Genomic DNA, 20,479 nt, shown 5'->3' on the forward strand with positions numbered 1-20,479 from the left:
TTTTGATGGTGATTTTATATCATCTACATGCAATAATTCCTTCAACTAGGAAAACTTCAGCTCAAATACTGAAGATCAGGAACTGGAGAGAGATTCATCAAGTCTTTATACATAACCACCTGATTTGAATCTTCCAAATATAAGTGCCAAAGGATGCATGGGAATAAGAGCAGGCCCCAAGGCCTTGATGCTTTAGAAGGGCAGTTGCATAATCTGGGGGTAGGGGAGATAGTTTCCAGTTACCTTGTACCTAGGGTGGGAATGGACGACACTGCCACATATTTCTCTATTTCAGGCTCATTATTATAATTAAAGGAGCCAAATGTTTTGCATTAAAGTGTGTGTGTGTGTGTGTGTGTGTGTGTGTGTGTGTGTAGGGGTCCTGATAAAAGTTAATTTAATTTTTTGTACTCTTTTTAGTGTTTTCAGTTTTCTCATAGTATCCTCAATTTACTCCCTCCTACAATGTATTTCATGTTCTTGAAAATATTCCTGAGTAAATTACATCAATAAGTAAGGAAAATAAGATGTGTATATTTCAATTTTTATTTCAAATAATATACTCTTTGATGGCTACAAGACAATTAAGTCAATATATAGCATCTTCCTGACATTTCTCTTTGTGAGATCTCTGACTGAAAAAAAAACCCACTAAATTCCAGGCTTACCAATTTGCCCCAAGTATAAAGAATAATAATTCTGATGCACAGAGGGCTTCTGCTTGTCAGTTTCTAGATGTGCATTCCCTGTGGGGAAAACTGACATTTACTGTGAATCTATAGTTTTCCCGGTGCCAACTCAGAGGGTTCACATTCATTGCATATTGTTCTCTAACACTCCATTAAAGGTATTTCCCATTTTCTGGACAAGTTAACTAACAGAGTTTAAGTAATTCACCTAGTCAGTAAGGCAGGATTAGGACAGTCTATGTTCTGTGTTTTTCCACACTAGTCTACATCAAGAAGACAACACGCTCCTAAAATTCAGAAGCTGTACCGTAATCCTGAGATCTGGAGCACCTCCTTGTACTCTCTGGTTCCTACTGATATCTCCAAACAAGCTGCATTTGATGAAGAATATGAGTGCATCCTTACACACAGCTGATGCAATCACTCACATTCTTGAAATGCCACTCTTTAAAATAAGATGCATTTTTAAAAAATTCATGTACTATTGGGAAACCTAAGAAACTATGTCATCAAATCCCTTTATCAACAGGGCAAATTACACAATAAAAAATACCAATACTATATTAGTTGGACACAACTTCTTTATCTTGTTTTGGCCAACTTTCCTAAAGATTTCACTATTTAGAAAGCACAAGAAATGGTGTATGTGGGGGGGTGTGTATCAGCTGCTCATTGGCTGGATTCATCCATTTTAGTGCAACTGAGAAGAGTTAGAAATTGAACACTTAGATATTTATAATATGTTCATGAGTTAGAGATTAGCAGTATCCCAAGCTAGAAGGTCCAGATGGCTGAATGTTCTCATATACAAATAAGGAACTATGATGGAGTAGAAGTAACATCAAAGAAGAAGCTGGCGTCTTAGTTCTGTCTCTTCCGCTACGTGTAGTAGAACTGGAGAGAATCTTCCGTTACATGTAGTAGAACTGGTGAGAATCCCAGCCACAGGCTACTATTGCCTTTCACTGCCTACTCCTAACTCTAGATCTAACTCAAGCTCTTGACTTGTCTAAAGATCCTGGTATTTTTATTAAAAGACAAAATTTTCTTCAGGATCCATTTTAAAGAAATGCTCAAGAGGTAGCTATAGTCCCAGAGAAAAGAATCATATAAAAAGACACAAGCTGGTGGCTAGTACCCCTCTTCACACAAATTATGTAGAATACACACTAAGTCAAAATTTTGCCCCAGTCAGACAATAAAGGCAAATTCTCCCTTGCAATGATAGCCCCAATGGCATTCCTTTCAAAGGCAGTATCTGGTACTGTACATTTTACTTGACACATTTACGCACTTTTTATTAAAGGAATTTAGTAAGAGTTACCCTCCCTAACTTTCATCTCAATCATCTTTTTCATCTGCTTTCCTAGACTTGCCTGCAGCCCTATCACAAAGTCTTAGCTGTTGGGTCCTAGTGCAACCAAATGGCTGGCAGCAGGTTGCCAAGGCAACATCTGTTGGAATCAGCTATACAACTTCCTTGAAAAATTAAGGTCTTCTGCAGAGGTACCAAAGATAATTATTGCATTTTTGTTAATTTGGCCTTTGAAGACATGGCAGAATATCCAATAATTACTCATATCAGTATTTAGTATTCATGATTTATCTACAAAGCAAACAGGAGTGGTTGAGTCTTTTGAAACAAAGGTAAATATTATGCTTGCTCAGAGATGGGGAGATGTGGAAATAGTGGTTTCTGGAGCAGCCACAATGAACAGTTTCTATGGAACTTTCCAATAGTTTGCTAGAGAGATTGTTTAACTTGACTTTAAATTTTTTTTTTTGTAGTGTTGAATATCAAAGCCAGGGTCTCATGCATGCCATTAAGCAAGTGGTGTACCACTGAGCTATGCCTCTATCCTTGGAGTTGTTTTTTTAAAATGCCTTTGCTTCAAAATAAACATTTTATCCTGCCTAGCTATATCATCTTTGCACGATATGTAAAGCATTGGCTGTCACTGATCAAACTGCCTCTCCTAGGTTTTTACTAAAACTTAACCTCTCTTGGTAGTTTGGTCATACTATCTTTCACTTCAATAATTATAATTATAATTCAAGGAGCCATTCACAAGACTTCTCAAAGTAGCCATACACAAGACTTCTCAAAGGTAGCATTTGAGCTGCTTCACACTCAATGTTGGAAGAACAGAAGGCAATTTTCCAGGGAAAAGGAAGAAATATCTGATTTCAAATCAAGCACTTTTTCCTGATTATGCTTATGGTTCCTGCTCATGTCCATGGAAGACTAAATAAAGAGTGGCCCAAGCAGGAAAGGGCCTTTGACTCTAGAGGTTTTGAGGGGATGAACAGAATAAGAAAGGACAAGAAGGGTATCAGCACACATTGATCTGGGGGTTACATTCATGTTATCTATGAACTCAAGAAATCTCTGCACTGTCACCCATAGAGTGAGAGCTGAACCAGTAGAACACAGCAGTGTGATTCTTCCAGGTCTAAATTCTGACCCCCCACATATGGGGTGGAACTGGGGTTTAGGGTTTTAGTATTTAAACAAGTTGTCTTTCTTAGCATTTGAATGGTAGTCTACAGACTACCTAGTGGTACTGATAGCCAGGAATGGTTTCAGTGGGGTGTTATGAAATGAGGCCAATATGAACTAAGAAAGAGATTATGAGTTTTTTATCCTGAGGTCAATTACAACTGAAGTCATATTAAAGACATTGAGCTAAAGCACTAGATTTAGTATGTGACAAAAAGGATATGTCAAAGAAGACATATAATCAATCATAGATTGTATCAGTCCATTTATATGAAAAATCCAAAATAGATAAATCCATACAGCTAGAAGGGCTACTGGCAGGTACCAAGGACTAAGGGAGGAAAGAATGGGAGTAATGCTAAATAGGTGCTAGGCTGTGGATCTGGAATGTGCCCCAAAAGTTCATGTGTTGAGGACTTTGTCCCCAAAGCAGCAATATCCAGAGGTGGGGCTTTGGGGAAGTTATTAGATAATGAGGGCTCATTAGTGGATTAATCCATTTGACAGATGCATAATGGTAATGGACTACTGGGAGGAGGTGGAAACTGTAGGCAGGCAGGGCATGGTTAGAGGAAGTGGGTTACTAGCCCCTTTGTCTCTCTCTCCCTCTCTCTCTCTCTCTCTCTGATTCTCAGATGCCATGAGGAGAGCAGCCTTCCCCTGCCATGCTCTCCCACCCTGATGTCCTGCCTCACCTCAGACCCAAAGCAATGGAGCCAGCGGACCATGAACTGAAACTTCTGAAACTGTGAGGTACAATAAATCTTTCCTCATTTAAGTTGCTCATGTCAGGTAGTGTTGTCATTGCAATGAAAAGCTGATTAACACAATGGGTATGGGATTTTAATCTGGGGTCATGAAAATGTTTGGAACTAGATAGTGGTGATAGTTATAGAACATTATGAATGTACCAAATGCCACTAAACCATTCACTTTTAAGTGATTTATTTTATGTTATATGAATTTTACATCAATAAAAAGTACATGCTAAAAGTAACAATTAAAAATCACTAGGCAGCCAGGCATGGTGGTGCATACCTGTAATCTCAATGACTAGGAAATTTCAGGCAGGAAGATCACAAGTTCGAGTCTATCCTTGTCTCAAAATAAAAAATAAAAAAAGCTCAGTGACTCAGTGGTAACATGCCCCTGGTTTCAATTCTCAGAAACACACACACACACGGCTCCCCCATTGTGCAAGAACAATCTGAATCTTGATGTTCCTGTTCACAAATAATTATGATAACACTGAACAAATAACATTAGAGAATTCTCACTTGGGCCTGTTCAAGAAGGCCTTTGGAATATCAAATCTCAGAAGGCAGAGAAGATGGATGTCTGTGTGTGCTACTCAGCTGCTGCTAGGTGGTTAAAAACAGTACCAGCCACATATCCAGTAACAATAGCTCCTTATTCTGGAGATGGAATAAATAACAAACCCAGGCCAACCTGCTCTGAGATGTGTGATGTTGGCCCCAGTCTCATTACCTTCATTTTATTCTCGGATACCTTCATCTCTTCCTAGAAAAGATCAAGGCCCAGACACTTGAAATTGGATGTACCTGGAGGTCATCTGCCTTTTGTCCTCCATCTAAAACCACCTCAAAGGAGGGCACAGCTGAGGCAGCATCCCAGTTCTCTGAATACTCACTGTGCCCTGGCAAAGAAGGCCAGGAAATCCCCTACCAAAGGACTCAGAGTGAAGGACTCCAGAAGAGACAGAGTCCTCTTAAGAAGAACAATGTTGTTGGGACACAGATTCTTTAGGAACCAAAAGGAAATCAGGAGACAGAGATATAAGGTTCCTTATCATATGTGAAAAGAGGCAAAACTGGAAAAGCATTGTCATTGTCCCAAGGCTGCCATCTTCCTCCCAAGCATGTGTTTTGCCTGCTTTTGTTGATTTGCTTCTCATCAACTTTCCACGAGGATGATCATGATAATATCATCAAAATGTAATTGATGGAGGTACTTGATGTGCCAGATGCTAAAACTAATGAGACATATTATTTCTAAGCTCTCATAGGAAAATTTTAAGTTTTGTAGCTTAATTGCAAAAAACAATTATTACTAACTCCATTTTTACATCTGAGACAATTGGGGCTTAGATGCCACAAATATACTGTGAAGCAGAAAAAGAAAATTAGCACTGCTTTTGATGACAAGTGCCTTTCTTTTCTAAATAGAAAAACCAAAGTATCTGAATGGGGAAGGAAGAAAGGAAGGGAGGGAGGGAGGAAAGAAAGAGAGAGTGGGGAGAGGAAGAGAAAGAGAGGGAGGAAGGGAGGAAGAGAGAAGGAGGGAGGGAGGGAGAGAAAAAAGAAAGAGAGAGGAGGGGGAGGAAGAGAGAGAGGGAGGGAGGGAGGGAGGAAGAGAGAGAAAGAAGGAGGGAGGGAGGGAGGGAGGAAGGAAAGAGGGAAAGAAAGAGAAAATGAACATATATTTTCATTTAAAGAGACCAAACTATAGAACTTTTCAAGACTCCTAAACAACAGTGTTAACCAAACAGCAGATCAGCGATTGAGAATTGGCTTGGCATGTGTCACACACCCTGCTCTGTGCTGGGTACTATGGAAGAAGACAAAAATAGAGCCTCCTGTTTGGCCTGAGGAATGCTGAAAATGTAATTAGATGCTAATGAAAATATAGTCAAACTCAGAAACTAACCATTTCTATAATTCTTTTCTGAGAAAGGTAAAAAGCTATGTCTATCTCCAAGGCTCTTTTTAAAAAATAAAAGACACACATACACATACATGTGTATATCATAAAATTTTAATTTAAAGCATGCAAACTTTAATTTGAACAATTAGAGTTTAGAGTTGAGTGATACTGTGTCAACAAAGGACAGACAGTAAATCAAGTTCCCTGGCTTCATCTAGTCTTTGGTATCTTCTCTGACATATTGGGAGACCACATCTTGAGGCACAGTGGAAACCCCAGCTCTCATGCTTACTCTGCACATGGAGAAAACCCAAATACTGTTCCCCATTTACATGACTGCTGCAGAAGGAGTCCCTGAGCTCTGTGTAATGTCAATCTCCACCCCAAGTTTGGAAAGCAGGATGCAGGATCCATGTCTGTTTCCTGCATCACTGTGTTCCCCAGGGCTAGAACTGAGCCTATAACTAGGAAGATTCAAATATCCCTCTCAACTGAGAGAAAGAGAAATGAACACAGGCATTCTATTCAAGCAGACAGAAATATTCCTAGCAAGGGAGTTCAGAGGATATATACTCTGGCAACTCTGGTATATTCATTATTGGAGTAATTGGTCTTGAGGAGTCAATGTACATGTGTTAAAATTTTTAAAAAACAAACCACAGCAAAACCAAAAGTAGGTACTCAAATAATTGGGCCAATAACGTTTCATCATCCCCATGATTTTCCAACTATTCTAAAAACATCTTTAATTTTTCTTCTTTTACATGTTAAGTTGTGTTAACCTTAAATTTAATTACAGCACATTATTTCTTTTAAAATAATAGGCAAAAAAAAAACTGTCTACTTCACATCAGCTGACAGGAATTTAGAGAAAAATAGAAGGGGCCTCCCTTAAAGAAAATGCAATTAAAATTTTATTCCTTGAAAAGAAATTACACACATGGTAAATGGTCAACTATGACTAAATTATATATTATGAATTGATTCTATACATTTATTTATCTGCATTTTAACTTAATTCTCTGATGTACATACTGAAATCCATTGTTTTTTGAAGTTTGTTTTCATTACTCACATAACATAGAAACATCTAGAAGAAGTAAAGTAAGAGTGTTGATTTTAAAATGTATCCTGTAGACATACTGGTAAAATTTGATTTTCTAAGAAAAAAACAAAGACAATATGTGGGAAATAAAACAACAAAATAAAACAGAAATATAGTAATTAAACTTTTCTTAAAAACCTCAGGTTTCTTTGGGAACCACTACTAAAATTTCCTGTTCTATAAATTACACTTGATATTAGATTTGATTCTTTTTTCTTTTCCTCTCTCTCTCTCTCTCTCTCTCTCTCTCTCTCTCTCTCTCTCTCTCTCTCTCTCTCTCTCTCTCTCTCTTTTAACAAAGCCACCACAAACTTCACCTCAGATGAAATGCATTCTGTCAAAAGCTGAACTAATAACTGTGTGGTGACATTTCAGCAGCAAAAAGGATTACCTCCAAAGGTCACATCAACCCAGTCCTGACGGATGACAACCACAGCCGCCTATTAATTAATGCTAGGGACGAGGTGTGGGTTTTTGTTTTTACAACTAAATACCACACATCTAACAAAAGAAGAAGTCTTTATATATATATAGAACCCAAATAAAATGACCAGAAGAAAGAAGATATAAATCTACTCTAAAAATCAAAACTATATTCTATATGGTACAATTCTCCTATGTAGAAGGGAAGAAGCGCTTCATCCAAGTCTATTTAGGAAACATGCAAAGCAGAAACTTTAGGTGAGTATATTATTTAATACTATTACTACTATTTCTCAGCCCATATAGAGAAATGAACTTGATGTTTATTTTTCTTTTTGGAAAGAGTGGTTCACACTATGAGCTCTGCATTTATTGTTCTTATATCACCTCTGGGTCTCAGGACATGCCTGAATCCTTCCAAAGACACTCTAATTGCCTTATATTTCACAAGGAATTGACATTTTGATCGCCTAAAGTTTACCTATAAGGTGAAAAAGTATTTTTAGAATAAAAATTCACCCAAATAGCTTCTTACCCAGCATTAGGGTTTTAGTAACGGTTGATGCTTGTACAATAGTTGGCTAAATATTTTTTTTAAATCACCCTCAGTTAAAAAGATTATAAGTCATGTGCAGGTTCAGCATCCCCAGTTAGAAAATCCAATATCTGGGCTGGGGATGTGGCTCAAGTGGTAGCGCGCTCGCCTGGCATGCATGTGGCCCAGGTTCAATCCTCAGCACCACATACAAAGATGTTGTGTCTGCCGATAACTAAAAAATAAATATTAAAAAATTTCTCTCTCTCTCTCTCTCTCTCTCTCTCTCTCTCTCTCTCTCTCTTTAAAAAAGAAAAAAAAGAAAATCCAAAATCTGAAATGCTCCAAAATTCAAAACATTTTGGGATCTGACAAAATAATGCCGGAAATAAAAAATTCCACACTTGGTCTCATGTGAGGAACACTAAAATATATTACATAAAATTACATTCAGTTCATATGTATAAAAAATTATGAAACATAAATGAATTTCTTGTTTAGACTAGGGTACCATCTATAATATATTTCAGCATGTATATATAAGTATTCTAAAATTAAAAAAAATCTGAAATTCAAAATATTTCAGGTCTCAGCATTTCAGATAAGGGATACTTAATCTGTAATATATTAGGTACTACTTAGTAGGTATTTGATAATGGGTAGCTTGAATTTTAGTAATTAGAAAACCAATGAACTTGGATTTCATTAAAAAGTTACTTATAGAACTTTAGAATGGGGATAAGTGTGAGGTGGTAGGTGATCATGGCAGTCCGAGAAGGGATCAGAGAGAATCCACGTAGGTGCCTGTAGGTTAGCTGTCTACTCACATCTCCCACCTACTGCACATCAGATGCTGTCCCAGCTCAAAGCCATGGGCATTATGCATTAGGCCTAACACTGAATAGCCTGGGGCACGAGCGTCAGTGTAGTTCAAAAGCACTGGTGAAGAGGAAGACTGTGCTGCCATTCAAAAGAGAAATGTGATGAGAACTTTAGGAATCAATTTCCTTCAAATCCTAACCAGTATCTGTTATTGTTTGGATATCTGGTATCTCTCAGAAGTTCATGTATAAGACAGCACAAGAAGTTTCAGAGGTAATAAATGATGAGAGTTGTAACTGAATCAGTAGATTAATCCATGACATGCATTAACTGGGTGGTGACTGTAGGCAGGTAGGACATGGCTAGAGTAGATAGAACATGGGGACATGCCTTTGGGGTTAATATTTTGTCCCTGGTGATAAGAGCTCTCATTCTCCTTCTTTGTTGCCATTTCCTGATCTGCTTCTCTCTACCCTACCTTTCAGCCATGATGTTCTGCCTCATCTTGGCTCCAGAGCTATGGAGTTGGTCATCTATTAACTGAGACCTCTGAAACAGAGCCCAAATAAGCTTTTTCTCCTCGAATTGTCCTTGTCAGGTCTTGTTGTCACTACAATCAAAAAGCTGACTAAAGCAGTGTCTTTATAACTCCCTGTCACTGGGCGTATTCATTTTAAAATCAACTATCTCCTTAATTATAGCAGTGATTAAAAAGACAAATGTGGGCTGGGATTGTGGCTCAGCGGTAGAGCGCTTGCCTAGTACAGGCTGGACCCGGGTTTGATTTTCAGCACCACATAAAAAAAAATAATACTAAAGGCGTTGTGTTATGTCCATCTACAAAAAAGATTCTCTCCTTTAAAAAAAAAAGACAAATGTGTGTATCGACTTACCCCAGATGAACACATTTCTTGTTTTCCCTACAAGACTAGATCCAACTCTATGTCTTTAAATAGAAAATACGATAATTGAGTCATTATTAATTATTATGTCCAATCACTATCTATCCCTATTATTTATTTCTCTACTTATAAACTGTGGATTTGATAGATGAACTACCCTTTTCCCAGTGAAGTGACCTAATGCAGTAACATGAAATATAAATTTCCTGTTTCTAGGCATCTAACCTAGGCAATCCTACTTTCAGTAATAGGGAAATTGTTTTTCTTATTTCTGTATATTCTGTGAAGGCTGTAATAAATAGCACCCTAATTGACATTATTGAGAGACATTTTACTGCATTTCATAAATATATATCTTTCACTCAACACTGGCATTTTCAACTTTATATTTCATGAACTTGGTGCATATTAGATCTCATCCCAGTTTGCAATGAGAATTTTTTTTTTTATAGCAGCATGAATCAGGGTAAAAGCAGGTGTCCAGACAGACAGATGGATCGCCATACAACCTCAAGGTCCCCATTATTCTCAGAGACAGAACAGAGTTGATTTCCACTATTCCTAGCTGTATAAATAGAAATCCTAATAAATTCATGGGTTTGGAATATGAAATTTCAGTCCCTCACTGTGCCTTTACCAACATACAAAACTAACATTATATGCAATTAGTGTGATCACACAATCTGTAAAGTTATTACTCTTATTTTTATCACATATAAGTTGGTCCCTAGTTAAGGATGGGTCTCCAGCCATCATAGGTGGAGCACTGAATTGACAGGTCTGATTCCCTGCAAGTAATATCACAAAAGGGAGAGTATCGGAAAGAATCAAGGTGCCCTTCTTAAAGAGTTATGCCTGTGGCAACACTGCAGTTTTCTGCTTCTCTCCACCCTGCCTTTCAGCTCTCTGGGTATCTTCCTGTTTTTAATAAAATGAAAAGGCATGTAGTTTCATTGTCAAAGTAACAAAGGCTACTTGAACTGGGGGAACCATGACAGATAGGAAACTTGTTTGGACAAAGTGAGGCATGGATGGGAAGCGATACACAGGGTCAGGAGATGAGCAAGGTGATGGCAGCAAGGTGGATGGATGGGAAAGAAAGACTGCTCTCACCACTGCCTCCTCCACTGGCTCCTCAGCCCTAGTTTCCAGTCCAAGGTCCAGCCCGACAGCAGGTGCAGCAGCAGCAGGAGGTTCCTCTGCTTTTGGCTCTGAGGGTGGAGCCGGTTCAGATTCAGCCTTGGATTGTTTGTTTTGGGGTTAGAGGAAAAAGATTCAACATGTCAATAGTTAACATTATAGAATATTAGATAATAAAGTTTTTTTTTTTTGTCATCCTATAGGTAGCTAGTAACTTCATTAAATCCGTGCTGGAAACAGATAAAAATCCCTCCCATTTGGCATAACGGACCATTACAGAAATGAATCTTGTTAAGCTTCTCTGTTTCCATCACCAAGAACTACATGCATTTCATTGAAGTCAGGCAAACACCACAATTTTGGCTACTCATTTCTTTTTGACAGCTATAAAAAGTTCTTAAAATGATACTTTCTGCTATTTAGAGGAGAGACAGAGAAACCCTAGGAGGGCCCATATTTGCTTGTTGAGAGGAGTGAGGAAGAAATTTCAGGGAACACAATTCTGGGATCTTTTAATGCTGTTAACATGTATTGTACAAAAAAAAAAAAGTGAGGGGCCATCCCCATATTTAGATTAAAATGTATTCATTCGATTCTATAGGTCACTATGAAGTTAGGATGCCATCTCCAAAGCTAGGGGACAGCAGGCCTAGCCTCATGGCTGCTTGAAGTACAACTATAAATATTTTGTTTGTCTGTTGTAAATTTCTAAAATAATCCCTCTTTCCCTTCTCTCTCTGACAAAATCCTTCACAATCCATTTAATTCATACAATAAACTAATTCTTCAAAAACCACAGAGCAGTACTTTCCATGGTATCAATTTGATCTTTTTAATTGTGTGGTGAGGTGAGGTCTTTTCATTCCCCATGAGACTTCTATACATACGTATCATCTTAATTCTAATTATATACTGAATCAGATCTCTGGCATCTCTTAGCTCAAGACTTTTTGTTTTAAAATTAACCCTATAAAATAACAACAGACCATTAAAAATGCCATAGCTAATGTATATCACCACAGCTACTGCCAATATTCTCTCTTTGTCATTAATGTAATAAACATTTATCTAGCATGACCATTTCACTAAATAAATTAACACTAGAGGGGTGATTAAGATCTTTTTCCATCAGAACTTTTCCATTTAAACTGCAAAAAAAAATTTTAAATTATGTTCCAAGAATAGTAATAAGACTCTAGTTAATACTTTGGAGAAATCAGTTAAGTTCTAAGAGATTCTCAACTTAAGTAACCAAAAGCTACATCTATTTCTCTTGTATGTTTACCTAAGTCAGTGCCCATGACAAGTTTCGTGGAGAAGTTACAAGAAAACTTATGCTGAGGTTATATAAAATAAATGATGAATTGCCTAGTGTTGGATAAATATATAAATTACATTTTTTATGCCCTCCACCAAACCATTTATTGTGATGCATGCCTTGACCACACCACTGATCTTTTCAAAGGACAGTAAAATTAATAGACACATTGGTAGACAAGTATGCAGAGATTCGATATTTTTATAGGCTTTTATAACCTTTAAGAGATGGTCTGACACAATTTTTAAGAAAGAGTGAGATAGAATTTACTCTAATATGATCTCAGGTGTTCTTTATGAGAAAAGACTTCACTTTTATTGTTCAAACAGAATTATCTTCATAATGGAACAAGTTTTCATAGCAGATGCTATAAAGGTTCAGGATATGATATTTCCACCTGGGAAGTCAAGGTAATTTTCTCCAGAGGGTGGTATCAAATGACCTACACAATGGAGGACATAAAGGGCTATTTGACAAAGCACATAGAATTCCCTGGGCAGGTGCTATTCCCTGGCAGGTGAGTCTATGCTGTGGAGGAAGTCTGAAGGCAGATTTGAAGCCAAGAGAAGTTTCAAAGTACGAGTCAAATACATTTATCATTCTATATTTAAAGAAATGCAAGGATAATTTAAAATGCAAAACAGTTGTTTGCATCAGAGTTTGGGTTTCTAGAAGTCTGAGAAAATTCGGAAACTGTATGCTGTAGCAAGAATAACTAAGGTGACTTTATAAATAAGTCTAATTGCATTTGCTTGCTGAAATTTAACAATGTAATGGCCGTACAGAGGATATAGGTCTGATTATGTCCTCTTAAGCCACAACACATTTTACCATATTATCATATCATACCAAATATTATGACATTGCAACTTAAATCAAAAGGAGATAAATGTAGCTCACTGAATGATAAGTAAGAATGAAGCATGATTGCCCATAAAATCTGCTATTCTAATTTAGAAATAGATGTGTCTTCTATTTCTTTTAAGGTAGCATAAGATCTGTAGATATTCTGTCAGGATAGAGAGAAAAACAAATATAAATTGTAAGCAACATCTTGTGGAAAGATCTAAATAGTTCTACAGGAATTGTGCCCTGCCTCAACCCTACCCTCCTCTTTTTTTTTTTTTCTACAGGATATCTCTCTTGACAGATGCTGCTAATGACTTAATATCATGGTAAACTATTTGGGAGTGCTAGTAATGATTTCCTATTAGCTGAAGTAGCAGTCACTATACATTCAGAGACTAGAGAGACCATTTAAATATATTGGTGGCCGCAGAATGCTACAATGGTTTTGTCTGGGGTTCAAAAATGGAATGCTTCCCTTAGAGTAAAATTGATAGTGTGGCCTTGTTGTGCAGGTTCTGGAGTCCTCTGTGATAAGATGAAGCCAGGTCAATGCAGAGGCAGAGAAGATGGTATGGAAGAATGAATTAAGAGTATTCACAATTCAATATGGCGCCTACCTTCTCAGATCTTGGGAGAGCTATTTTAGAGAGAATTGCAAAGGGCCTTGGGGAAGCTCTGAGCCCTGAGCAAGGTTTTCGGGTTCAAAAGGGTTTCATCTTGTACTTTAGGGATGATATGTGGGGCCATGAGATGCAGGCTGGGAGATGCATAGCTGAGTACTAGTTTTCAAGCCTACCTTCTCAGAACAGTCAATGAAACATTATTTTTAGGGAGTTTTCCTGCTCCTAAAAAGATCCTGTATAATCACAATACACTGAGAAACATAGGATTACTGTGATTTCATAGTGTTAGCAGCACCTCTATTGCTGGGAAGGAGAAGCTAAGTTCCCAAGGGAAAGAAGAGGCATGGTGTCTGTTTCAGAGAAGATATATGGAGAAGGGCAGGCATGAAAGCTCCTACAACTAACTGAGGACAGGGAGATGTTCAAAGAAATTTAAAAGCCATAGGATTCTGGGCCTGGATCTTCTTCATCAAAGTCATAGTGTCACTTTAATTCTAACCAATTGTCTTTGGTTTTTATGCTAGGATTTCTCAATTTTTCTTAAACAATTCACAATTGATAGTTAAAAATCTCATCCTTCATCTCCATTACCCTGGCTGAGATTCATCAATGAACATGAAGAATGAGTCTCTCTGACTCCAAAACTGACACCATATAATTTCTTTTGGAAGCATCCAAATATTTATTTGCAGGCCGTAGAGATTTAACTTGGTCGTGGCAGGAGAAAAAAAAAGTATAACAATCTTCTAGCAAGGTAGTAGAGACACACTTGTCTTGCAAAACTCTCAAATTAACCTTTAAGACAAATGTCTAGAACAGAATTCCCATCTTAAAATTGAAATAGTCTAAAATGAAAAATTCATTCTACTTAAACTTAATTCCAAGTTTCCAGAGAAAAAGGTGGAAGCTGGGATAATCATACATTATGTACATGGGAAAATCATAGTGTTGCAAATAATCCTCATGAACTAACCCTCACAGAGACAAAGTCTTCTGTAATGCAGCAGTGTCAAGCTCACAAATCACATGTCTCAAAGTCTCCTCATTCAGCTTTCTGGTAAGATGCTTCTGAAAAGGCTTCCCATGGTAACTGCAACACCAATCTTAGAGAAGAATCTCTTTAATGCCAAGTCTAACCCTTTCTGCCTCCTGCTCATTCCCTAAGATTTCTCTACTCTTATTTTTCATTGAATTAGGAACCACAACTCCACACTCTACATTCCTTCTTTCTATAACTCACAAGATGAAGGGATGAGATGAGAAGCAGGGTGCTCTTATTTCCAAAATAAAAAAATAATAATAAGAAGAATTTTGAAGCATAAATTCTTAAAGCAAATTCATGTCCAATCCTGTAGCTGAAGTTCCAATTACATGGAAATATTCACATCCTTGATGGATCCACTGTTCTCCACTGAGGCCTATAACGAAAAGACTTTGGTTTTTGCTAGAAACACTGTGCCTTTTATAAATATGAGTAAACAAACTCAAAATCACAGTAAAATTTTATAGATGTGTTCCGTCCTGATTTCTACAAAAGAGGGAGCTGCAGAAATCACATTCTAGATATTCAAACTCTAGACAAACCAGAATGATCAGTTTATATTAGCATTACCACATCTGGTGGTATCTGACAACTTCCCAAAGATACAGACACACATCAACTTACCAAGCCGCCAATCACACTCTGATCTGTCTGTATTGTAAATAATGAAGTATCCTGGGGCTGAAAATGGGGAAAAAACAATACTTTAAAAGATATTTAAATTAGCTCTTGTCAATTGTGTTGATGAATACATTTCTAAGTTTTAAAGGTCCCTTTTTAAAATCACTGAAACAAAAATGAAAATTAAACATTAACAGGAGTTATTCTAAATATAAATCTTGGTTAACAGTACATTGTGAGAGTCATAAAAGCAAAGGGCACTGGCTTTGGGGGCATCTTTCTTGCATAGATTCTCTTCTGGATGTTGACACCAAATTAGAAGTTAATAGCTTTGCACCTGAAATTAACCTTCAAGCTTTTAAAAATGATGGCAATGCACTCTCACTATATCACTTAACTGGAAGGGTTATTTATGTGTTATAATTTAAAACATTTTAAAAATATTTTCATTGATCTGAAACTTCAAGCTGGAAGAAATCATAAGGAATAATGGTCTCTGATACAAGGCTCATCTCCCATTGTACTGGTAGCCAAGCTCTGTACCTTCTGGATGGGAGACCAAAGAGTCTTTCCCAGACAATCTCACCATCTCAAGGGAAAAAATATGCCTGAAGAATCTGACATCAGGGGCTCCCCACAGAAAAGAGGAGTCAAAGACTTTGGTTAAAGATGGTCATTTGAACATGTGTAATATAATTTTGTTACCTACAGAATCTAAACTACTATAAAGGGATATTTTTTTAAAAGGCATTACAACACAAGGATGAGAAGAATGGGAAGAAAGATAATTAACAAAATTTGATTTGGAAAGCCATTGAATAAGCACTAAGTAACTTGGTGGATCCAAAATGATTTGTGTTGAAAGATGATGGTAGAAATGTCACAAATCAACCCAATTCATTGCTCCCAAAGGATCAAGGATTCAAAGTGTAGATAACCAAGGGAAATAGGAGGCAGAGGGGCTGCTCAAGACAGGGGAACTGGTTGAATGTCTATCAAAAAGTAACCAAAGACTGGGGCTGTAGTTCAGTGGTAGAGTGCTTCCTAGCATATATGAGGCATTGGGTTTGATCTACAGCACCACACAAAAATAGATAAATGAAGTAAAAGTATTGTGTTCATCTACAACTAAAAAAAAAAAAAAATTAAGTGACTAAGTCTCAAAATACTCTTACCTATTCTGAAAACACAGCATGAGCCTTCCTATCCAGCAGAAAACTTTCTGCTGAGACTGAAACAGTGGGGTTCTGGGCTGGGAGACACAGGGGTATATTAGGAAAGTAGAAAGAATAAGTGAGCATTTATATAATAAGTATTGAGAACATGTGTCTTCGGTTACAGTACAGCCAGGCTTGTACTCCTCAAAACAGGAGACCATAGGAGTCTTGCCTAAGGAGTCTGACCAGCTTAAAATAAAAATTCTAAAAAATCTGACATTAGGAGCTCTCAACAGAAAATGTGAGCTAGAATGTCCTACAACAATGCCCATAGTCAATGAGGCCTACCAACCTATACAATTTTCTACTCAGTTTCTTATCATCCATTAAATATGTGTATTCAGTCAAGATTCCAGAGATTTGAGAAAAGCCTCAAAAATGAAAAAGAAAAACTGAATTTTAAAAAAATGCAAGTGGAAGAAACAAAGACTTCATGCAAAAAAATATAGCTACAAAAATGGTTACTAATATCCTCAGAAATAAAATGGAAGATGTGGCATTCATAATACAAGAAGAGGATGCTATTGAAGAACGAATATCCAAGAACAAATAGAGCTCTTGGAAAATGAGAAACGTACAGGATGAAAGATCTGTTGGAAGAGGTGGAAAGCAGAGAAAGAGGATAAAAGTAAATGAGAAGAAAAGGGTAATTGGACTGGTTCAGGAAGATATCATATGAAAAGGAGAAGCATTGAAGAATGAAAGAAAAAGAAAACCAAAAGAGAAACATCAGTGAAAAAAATTAACTTCAGAATTCCCCTAAACCCAAAGATACAAATTTTTGGATTAAAAGGATCTAGTACAATGAATGAAAAGAGACTCAGATCATAACCCATCCTTGTAAAATTTAAGAAACACTGAGCTTAAAAGAAAATTCTACTGCTCCAGAGAAAGAGAGAGAGAGAGAGAGAGAGAGAGAGAGAGAGAGAGAGAGAGAGAGAGAGAGAGAGAGAAGGAAGGTGCGTAGAGAGGAATGTGGGGAAGGAAAGAGAGAGAAAGTTTCTTACAAAATTTCAAGAATCATAATATGCTTTTCAAAGGCAACATTTAAGAGTTAGAACTGAGTGGAGGAATAGCTTTAAAATTCTAAAGGAAAATCAATTTACAACGTTTCATATAATATCAAAACTAACAGTTCATTAGGTATATGAAGACATTTTCAGATGTGTAGAGTCATGATTATACCTCCTACAGACATTGCCTTGAGAAGTTACTGGAGGATGTGCTGTATGCAAATGAGGGATTAAACCACAAATAAGGGTGATTTGCATCCAGAAAGCAGGAAATGGACAGCCCAGAGGGATGAAGGTAATCCTGGGATAAACATCATGGGTGAACAGCAGGTTATAGGCTCAGAGTACACAGCTCCAACTACAGAGAGCCCCAGAAGGAGAGTTAATTTCTTCAAGAAGATGATACTGCTTCCATATCCAATAGTTCAACAAAATGAGAAAAGGTTTCTATAGTTCTAGAGTAGGGGGTTCCCCTGGCACCTAGAAGCCTAAGCAAACCAATCAATACCCAAACTTACAAGATTCACAATTATCCTCTAAAGCAAAACAAAACAAAACAAAAATTGTCATAAAATGGAAATGTAAACTTCATGACTTGGCTGTTAGCACTTATGTCACTAAAATATTGCCACAAAATGACTGTATGACTATGAAGGAACTCCATCAGAGGAAGATGCAGAAGAGAACTTGGAGGTAGGAGGAGAACACACTGTAATTTCTTACCTTCTAGAGATTGAGTCAATAGATACTGCTTTAGAAATAAGGATGTAGCATTAAGAACATCACATGCACTGATAACAGGGTAAAACTATAGAATGTGTTAAATAAAAAAGAGATGAAAATATATATACTTCTAGGAAACAAGAAATGGACGCATGATAGTCGGAAGTTTTAAAATGGAAACCTGCATAAAACTTCATTACTATTAAAATTATGTGCATTAATAACCGTTAGAAATATAAACTTGAAACAATAAGGAAAGAATAATGATCCCTGAGATGAAACCTTTCAAAAGAGGTTTCTGAAGATGAAAGAGATGCATTGTGTCACCTGTCTTTGTGATTATGTGTATCTCTATTTGGATACAGGAGTGGGTCTAATCTTTTTATAAGTAACATGGGGAACAATAGTGAAAAACTTAAAAGGAGAATTAAATTTATGAATATATTATGAATGTGTTAGATAATTCTAAATGCTAAAATTATTAGAAAATGTGCATGTCTTACATTTTGACATGAAGCATTCATCACAGACAAGCCTATTTGAGGTCATACTTCAATAGGTTGTCAGAATCAAAACCAGGAGCTTGATAGCCACAAGGCCTGCCTTTTATATGGATTACACCTGGCTATCCCCTGGGACCTATAAAGAGGATGGGACAGTCCATCTTGTGGCTCCTCCTTCTCAGACTCCCAAGAAAAATGCTGCCTTGTTGGACAAAGTCAATACGTGGTTTCTGATCTTCCAATGGCGTTTTGCTGAAGAAGCATGAAGAGGGAAGGCTCTATGTATGAATTTTGTGTGGCTCCTCTATGAAATCTTAGAAGAAGGCTCCTAAAATAGTCTGATATTTTCTAAAGACCCATCTCCTTAGTTCAAAACAATCCCCTTTACTCTTTTCCAGCAGCTGAATTCAGGGGATCTCTCAGATCAAGACAAATTCTAATTACTAACAGATCAATCAGCAAAAAGTAAAAGTTCACACTATAACTAAAAACACAAGTATTAGCTAGCTGAAGTCATAGAGAACTTAGCGTATGCCGGGCTAGTGCCCTGTATTCATATCTCATCATAATACTCCTACAGTGTTGCTAATTATTATGTCTCCATTACTCCATCTGTAAATAGTGGGGTCAAATTTTGTTCTGATGCTCTTCATTATATTCAACCAGTGGCATAGAGTCACATTGAAAAAACTGGCAGCATTCTCAACAGATAGATCTTGTTAGAAAACAGATTCCTTACCTGGGTAAATCCATTAAATGAACCACCGGAAGCCTAGACAGAAATGGAAATCAGAGTGTGTTATTTTTTTTCCCATCACTTTGATAAGATTAGTAAATGACCATTAGACAAGTCAGAGAATAATAACTACCACACATTTTAAAATAATACAAAAGGTTGCTGTGCATGAAAGTGCTGAGGAAATGTAAAAGACCATGCTGTATTATTTTAAATAGGCTGACAAAAAATGAAAGATTAATTTTACAATTATTGTTGGGATGTGGCTCAGTGCTAAGGAAAACTGACTTTCTTAATAATAATGAGAAGATGATTACAGAGAAGAACCATGAGGGGTTAAATAGCTCTCTTTCTAGGATGTACCTAAAATCCAGATGGAGCTTTTCAATCATTTCTATAATCCATCTTTTTAATGAACAGCAATTATGGGACAATTTCAATGGGCCTGGGTAGAAACATTTCCTGTGTTCTTATTAGAGTAGAACCACTTCAGAAATAGTAAGCAAATTTGTACTGCTTGTGACTTAGCTCATTTTTACTACTAAGTAAAAATGAAAGTAGAAATAATGGACTCAGAGAATGGAATGGTAAGAAAAGATTCTTATCAATTCTCAATAGTAGTTATTCTGCTTTGGGAGAATTTTTTTTTTTTTTTGGTCAACCTATTTGTGATTGGTTTGCACAGATTTGAAGAGGTACATGACAATCTGTCCAAGAGATCAATTAGACCTCCAAGCAGATAGTGATGGATAATGAAGTAGGTAAGAGACATTAGGAAAAACGGATCCTACAGAAGTCTTTGGCTAGTCTATGCTACATACTGGGGTAAGTACCTCGTCTTTATCAGCCTCTATTTCTTGGTACAACAATCCATATCTCTGGTTAGCAATTTCATCTTCAGATAAATCTGAGTTGTTGATGTCATTGTCTTGGGAACCATCAGAACTCTCAGTGCTAGCGTTCCAGGAGGTTCCCAGAACCAAAGGTCTAGCTATCTCCTGACTCTGTTCTGGGCAGCTAGCAATGGCTTGTTCCCCACTTACATCTGTTTTAG

General features: G+C 37.0%; 1 protein-coding gene across 9 annotated transcripts in view; it reads right to left on the minus strand.

The window, feature by feature from the left end:
- The window catches only part of Amph (amphiphysin), a 214,772-nt gene that overhangs the window by 15,721 nt on the left and 178,572 nt on the right, over positions 1 to 20,479 (minus strand). For 5 of the 9 annotated variants that reach the window (XM_077796790.1, XM_026387622.2, XM_077796786.1 and 2 more), the window contains 3 exons: positions 19,429 to 19,461; positions 15,237 to 15,293; positions 10,754 to 10,879 (listed from right to left, as the gene is read on the minus strand). In XM_077796790.1, coding sequence (XP_077652916.1) covers positions 10,754 to 10,879; positions 15,237 to 15,293; positions 19,429 to 19,461 — 216 coding nt within the window. Of the gene's footprint in view, positions 1 to 10,744; positions 10,880 to 15,182; positions 15,188 to 15,236; positions 15,294 to 19,428; positions 19,462 to 20,479 lie in introns of all 9 variants that reach the window. The other 4 variants (XM_026387623.2, XM_077796785.1, XM_026387621.2 and 1 more) reach the window with 3 other exon arrangements.

The sequence above is a fragment of the Urocitellus parryii genome, chromosome 3 (assembly GCF_045843805.1).
Source record: "Urocitellus parryii isolate mUroPar1 chromosome 3, mUroPar1.hap1, whole genome shotgun sequence".
In the NCBI taxonomy this organism is placed as follows: Eukaryota; Metazoa; Chordata; class Mammalia; order Rodentia; family Sciuridae; genus Urocitellus; species Urocitellus parryii.